This window comes from Ostrea edulis, unplaced genomic scaffold, assembly GCF_947568905.1.
Source record: "Ostrea edulis unplaced genomic scaffold, xbOstEdul1.1 scaffold_71, whole genome shotgun sequence".
In the NCBI taxonomy this organism is placed as follows: Eukaryota; Metazoa; Mollusca; class Bivalvia; order Ostreida; family Ostreidae; genus Ostrea; species Ostrea edulis.
Window position 1 is genome coordinate 43,433 of NW_026606034.1, and position 6,933 is coordinate 50,365.

The window sequence follows — 6,933 nt, forward strand, 5'->3', positions numbered from 1 at the left end:
GGCAAATACGGCTTATTAGCTGTTTTCGTTGTCCAGCGTTTTTCTCAGAAACGGTAAAAGATAGAGTCACCAAATTTTCAGAGTTAATAGATCTCACTTTGTAGGCGTGCAGTAGGGGGTTAAGAATTTCGGCCGTCACTTCCGGTCGTCACCAGAAGTGATTAAATGAATCATATATTTCAAACTTTTTTCTTTCAAACTGAAACCTATATCGGTTTACTAGGTCTGGTTCTAATTCTCAAAAAAATGTTGACCCCACCGGAAGTTGAAACTCCAACTTCTGGTTATATCAAAGAAAGACTATTCATTCTCTCATTTTTAAGTGCCATAAATCTCGGTCATAAAACAAGTTAATGATTTGAATTTTACATATGTTATAGACACTATAAATGTCTAGAGTAAATTTCAATATTTTTGAAAAAATTCACTTCCGGTCGTGAGATATAGGCCTTTCCGAAAACGTGAGTTATCTTTCCTTGATCCGGAACGTAGTGCGCTTGCGTAATTTCGTTTCAGACTTCCGGGTAGTATATTCAGAAAGCGTCATTAACAACACTACGGACGACAGTGCAAAATGCCACAGAGATATTGCTGTATTTGCAGCAACCACGCGAACAAATATGTTGACGGTAAAAAAATTACAATGCACAGGTTTCCTTCAAACGATAAAGTAAGGAAAGTGTGGATAAAACGCTGCCATATGATTCGATCAGACTTCAACTTTAAGAATTACGATCAGACGAGGTTGTGTTCGGAACATTTTGTGGGCAAATGTGGACCAACTAAGGAACATCCAATACCAACTTTGTTCCCAACACGGATATTTAAATTATCAGTAAGTATACATTTGCTCAGATGTTTACTTTCCAATATTGGAAAAAGAGATAAGCTAGCCTATGATGGCTTATATTGTTGAAACTAGTAATGTCAGAATGCGAGGAAATTTAAACTAGAGGCCTACAGGCTAGGCCTATAGATAATAATTTACCCTGACACATGTAGATATATTACACCTATCCATGATATGATATTATATAATGTACTATAATTATATTATATTTAATATATTATTATAATATATTTTACCTGGCTGTTATAGAATATGATAGAATAGTATTTATTACCAAATCAGGGCCCAAATGGGCATAAACATGTAACATATATAACTGTTTATACAAGGAAAGACAATACACAGTGAAGAGTAATTCTTGGAGTAATACACTCATTAGTGGTATTTCAAGTTTTATATGTAAGCATTAATTATAGTACCCAGTTGATACATGTGTGTTATCCCTAATGCAATATATAATATGCCTGATACATCAACAAAAGTCGGTGCTAAAGGATATAAAACAGAAATTCACTTCAGCCTCATGTAGAATAAGCAGATACATAATATATAGATTAAATAGTAAATCACATGTGTGAAATATATTAAACTGCAATGGACAGCAAGGGTAGTATAATATTCTTAATTGTGTTAATTAGTCCACTTCTGCCCAATGCAGAGTATATATCAGCATGCACATTAGAACAGCTTATTAACATAATAAAGCAATAAACTCGCAGTAAATGAGTCAATATATATATCCATACATGACTATGAAATTGTTTAACTAATGGTGCATATTGTTAATATTGTAGCGATGTACATCTGAACATAATCACAAAAAATATACCTGATATACTAACAAGAGACAGCAAGAGTTGGTACTAAAGGATATATCAAACAGAAATCCACTTCTGCCTCATGTAGAATTAACAGATACATAATGTATAGAGATAAACTATAAAGTTTGTATGTTGAACTGTAGGTGTAAATCACACTAAACTGCAATGAACAGCAAAAGACAGTGCTAAAAGATAGTATATTATTAGTTATATATGTTAATTTATCTGCCCATTAATGCATAATGAGTAACAACAACATGCAGTCCAACAACATAACATACTATGATGGTGGTTTTACTTTAAAAAAGTCAATATCCAAAAATAAGTGACTATATGAAATTCTTTAACTATACATCTGACTTATGAATTCAAATAATTTGCATAAGACATCAATTATGAATATATCCTCACAGTTCATCAACCATAGAAATTGGTCATAGACATATTGTTAAAAAGATGACATTTCAGTGATATTGTGGACAAGAGATTAATTCTTGATAGATTATGTCATCCGGACAACATAAATGCATTTCATCTTCTACCTCTTTTAATTTAAAATTGGGACGCAGTCTCTCCTCTCTTGATATTCCATAATGTCTACCCCTCTCAATCATCATAATGTCTAACTCTCTCAATCATCAGATTGTGTGAAGCAATTCGAAATTTTGTCAAGAACTGTCTTTTCTCAAATTTTCTTAAGATTAATAAGTATAAGGTTGATCTAGCCCAAAATTTTGTTTCATTGTGCAGTAAGAGTCCAACTTCCCAGAGGTATTTTATCAATTGTTCCCTTCTTTGATACCACTTTTCATGAAAATATGAATTAAGAATGTGTTTACAGTGATATTTAAAGGATGGTGCAGTTGATTTCACATAGGATTTTAACTGAGGAAGTATAGTTGTTTGAAATTATCAATGGAACCAAACCATTATGATTTATTTTTGTTGAAGTTGAATATTGAGGCAGAGTCTGCAGCTTTTAATAGAGGAAATGTGTCATCTAGGTTCTCTAACCAGTAATTCAAAATATGCTGAACAATGTTGAAACTCATAGGGTGTCTGCCTAATTCAGAAAGAACAGCAAATTTTGTACTTTTGTTATTCACACCTAATAAAAATCTACAAAGTTTGTAATGTAGTTTCTCACAAAGTGATTTTGAATATAATTCGTCCAAAGCAATTGTATGGAGCGCCAAATTAACATAAAATCAAATAATTGAAGATGTCTTCAATTATTTGAAGATATCATCAATTCAATTATTGCACTCTTTAAAGTAGTTCCACCCTCCTGTGACATCATAGATTTTTCAAAATCAATTATTTTTTAGATTTATGCTTGATATTACCATAGATTTTGTTGGAGTCTTTTTCAATGGTAATAGTAAAACATCTTGCTAAACATAAAAAATTCAAAAGTCTAAGTTATATATAAATAACCAATAATATGTTTCAAAATAATGAATCCAAGGGCAATAACTCTGTTTTTATTGAATCCTTTATCAAGTTCATTATGTGATAGATTTTGCTTATTTTTTATAGATTTTTGAATAGATTTGTAAAGTACCAGTTTCATGAAACTATTATGAATACTATTATATCATTTTAACCAGTTTTTGTGAAATTTTAATGATGTTGTTGAAAGAAATATTGCAATTTTCTGACATTGATATATGATTTTGTATATGCATGTCTGGCATTTTAAAAAGTGTGATGACATATATATCTTATTTGATAATTTATTAGTTTTCACTCAAATGAATTGAAATAAATACACATTTAAAACTTTTATCAGATGATAATGCGAGTATGGAGTTACCTTAATTGAATTAATGCGTGCATTAAATCAATTATTGCTCTCATCAATTGAATTAATGTGCACTTCAATTCAATTATTGCTCTCATCGATTAAATTAATGAGCGCATCAATTCAGCTGAAGAATTAATGCTATCATCAATTCATGCAAATATATATATATATATGGAAAGTCTTCAGATAAGGGCCAAGGTGACTCAGGTGAGCGATGTGGCCCATGGACTTCTTGTATAAATATTCATATTGACTGTATGTAAGGTTTAGTTTTCACAAATGAATGAAATACATGTAATGAACTTAGAACTTAGTGTTCTTAAATCTTTTGTAGAGAATGGATGCTTCAGAGTCAACATCAGATGCTTCTGATCAGAACAAGGAAGAATCCATGGATACTAGTACTGAGATGGAATCCGTGCAGACGGCTGACACCAGCTTGCATACAACTGGAGCCTCTGAATATGCGTCTCTAGATATGCATGACTATTTCGGTAGTGAATTCACCACTGTTACCAGTGATTTTGTACATGTTAACAAATGTACACAAACTGTTTTCGCAGTGTCTCAAGATCAAAGCGTACAGACCAACAAAATGAGTACAGAATTGAAAAATAATTTCTGCCAGACAGATTCAAACAAGTGTGATTTTTTATGTCAAGCTTCAAAACCCGATATAGTGTTTGAGGATATACAGGAATCAGATGAGAAGATTATGTTTTACACAGGAATTCCAAACAAAGGTACATTTAATTTACTGTTCAATGAGATTGTTGTCCCATATCACAGAACTCAAACAGATACCGTTAAGAACTGTGGGGGGAGACCAAGATGTCTGCGAATAATAGACGAGTTCCTCCTCGTGCTTATGAGACTTCGACTTGGACTTCTCATAGAAGATTTGAGTGACAGATTTCACATCTCCAGATCAACATGTGCAACAATCATTAACACTTGGATTGACTTTTTATCCGTGAATCTTTCTTTTCTCATATCTTGGCCTGACAAAGAAACAAATGATAGAACAATGCCAGTCGATTTTCAAATGAAATACCCAAACTGTCGTGCCATTATTGACTGTACAGAATTTTTTACAGAAACTCCACAATCTCTTTCAAACAAGTCCCTCATGTTTTCACACTACAAATCACACTCGACATGGAAAGCACTTCTAGCAATTAATCCCCGAGGAGTTATTACATTTGTCTCAGATTTGTGGGGTGGCAGCATTAGTGATAAACAATTATTTAAGAAATGTGGAATTTTAGATTATCTAGAGGCTGGAGATCAAATTATGGTTGACAAAGGCTTTTTAATTTCTGATTTAACAACCCCTAAAGGTGTTGAAATTATCATACCACCATTCAAACGCAATGGAAGATTTAGTAGACGAGAAGTGGAGGAAACACGTCGAATTGCAAATTTGAGAATTCACGTAGAAAGAGCCAATGAGCGTGTGAAAAACTTTCGAATTTTACAAGGAACAATGCCTATTACCTTGTCTAAAGTTGCTAGTAAAACTTTCAAAATTTGTGTTGCTCTCTCAAATCTGCAACCTCCTCTGGTTCTCAGATGATTGAAATACATTATTCTGAGATTCATGTACGACTTTTCAAACAATTTTTAGGTAATATTGTGTATCATTTTCAACCAGCAGTACATTATAAGTTTTCTTTGACTACATGAATGAATGTCATTTTGAGAAATATATATGTATGTGGATGTTAGGAAACTACTAGTATACAAATATTTCCAATGAATTGGATTGTGTTCTACTATATCATCATGTATCACAGAAAGGATGAATCCAATACATGTATATAATTTAAATTGTTCAAATGTGATAAATCTGCTTTTATCAAACAAACATTGTTTTGTTGTATTTATTTCATTTGCAACAACAAGTGGGGATCAAATAATTATGTAAAATAATGAAATTGAAAATATGTTTGTGCTTCTTTTTAATTTGCATTCAGTCAGTCTTTATTAAACAGACATTTTGATCTTCGAACTCGAGATGAGAACAGCTCTGGAATTACTGCATATTTGTAGAATTTCTCCAATTTGATAACTACTTCATTCCAGAATAGATCATGATAATAAATTCTTTCAACTGAGTGGTCAATTAAAGTCCAAACAACAAAATCACACCATTTTCTACCAGATATAGCTAACTGGCCCTGAATTTGGTAGTAATAATTGTGATTTCTTTTTAGAGTTACTTTACCATCCAACAATTCACAGAAGAAATCTTTCTGTGATGCAGCTTCTGATGGTGATAGAGTTCTATATTTGTAGGGGCATTTTATTTCAAGAGTTCCACAAGATTCTTTGCAATGTGGACAATGGAGAAGTCCATCTGGGCTGGTACCAAGATAAGGGTAACTTGGATTAGTAAGGAGACCACATTCTTCTACATGCAGTGAAGGATGGTGTTTTTTGGCGCGATATAAATACATGCGTCTTGCTGCAGCCTCGTGAGTATTTCCCCAGTGGGTGGCATCTGATTTGAAAGAATTGTAATTCATGATGGATTTCACTACATTTTCTGAACCAGTTGTTTCCCTCATTTTGCAAATTTGTCCAAAGTTGGAACTTGTTACCCTACCAATTCGTGCTTCAATCCAGTGCTTGCTTTTTCTTTGCCCTTTTGTTAACTGTTGGATAGTTTTTACATCATTTTCTGAAATTGACATTTGTTGAAAATACTCCTCAAATTTTTCCTGACAGAGATGGGAATCTAGTTTCACAGAATCACGATATTGAAAAGGAACATTTTGTAGGTTGGGTAATGACGAGCTATGCATGTCTTCCTGAATAGGGATTGTTTGCAGAAATGCCGCATTTGGATTGCATCGACGCAATTTTTCAGCAAATTGTATCTTATCAATGTCAAGTAGTTTAGAACCTGATCTACTTGTGTCTTTTTTTGCAGATTTGTGGTGCCCAAAGTCTTTGTTCTTTTTGAAGTCATATTTGTTAAAAGACAAATCTTCTGCTTTTTTGGGACTCAGTTTCCTTTTACTTGGTTGAACCCATTTACACTCTGCTGACGTTGCTGAATTAAGTCCATCAACTTTCTTCTCCGTAATATCTACGAGTGCATATAACGTAGCAGATATATGGTTGCATGCCTCACCTTCCCTAAAATTATCATAATGGCAGGTTGATATGCAGTTATAACAAATATTCTGAGAGTATTGCACAGCGATACATAGTCCCCTACCGGTTGCAAAAATTATTGGACCGCAACAATATTCGAAGTTCATTATGTAGATAATGGTAAAGGGGGAAATTATGAAACCAGGATAGGAAAGTTGGAAAAATATCAAAATTAATATGTAACTTGTTATGGAAAAGCAATGTACCAAATATCAAATGAATATCTGCAAGAACAGCGAAAAAGTGCGGAAACTGATTTACTGGACTGACTGGCAGACAGACGGAGTGCAAAC

The 6,933-nt window shown here is 33.1% G+C and overlaps 2 protein-coding genes across 2 annotated transcripts; one reads left to right on the top strand and one right to left on the bottom strand.

Annotated features, from left to right (window-relative positions):
* Positions 1 to 429: 429 nt before the first annotated feature.
* On the top strand, positions 430 to 5,345 carry LOC130051167 (uncharacterized). Its single transcript, XM_056152532.1, has 2 exons — positions 430 to 835; positions 3,813 to 5,345. The coding sequence occupies exons 1-2, from the start codon at positions 575 to 577 to the stop codon at positions 5,052 to 5,054; spliced, it is 1,503 nt and encodes a 500-aa protein (XP_056008507.1). The 5' UTR covers positions 430 to 574; the 3' UTR covers positions 5,055 to 5,345.
* Positions 5,339 to 6,933, bottom strand: LOC130051168 (uncharacterized). The gene has a single exon (XM_056152533.1). It carries the CDS (start codon positions 6,745 to 6,747, stop codon positions 5,455 to 5,457), a length of 1,293 nt encoding a protein of 430 aa, XP_056008508.1. The 5' UTR covers positions 6,748 to 6,933; the 3' UTR covers positions 5,339 to 5,454.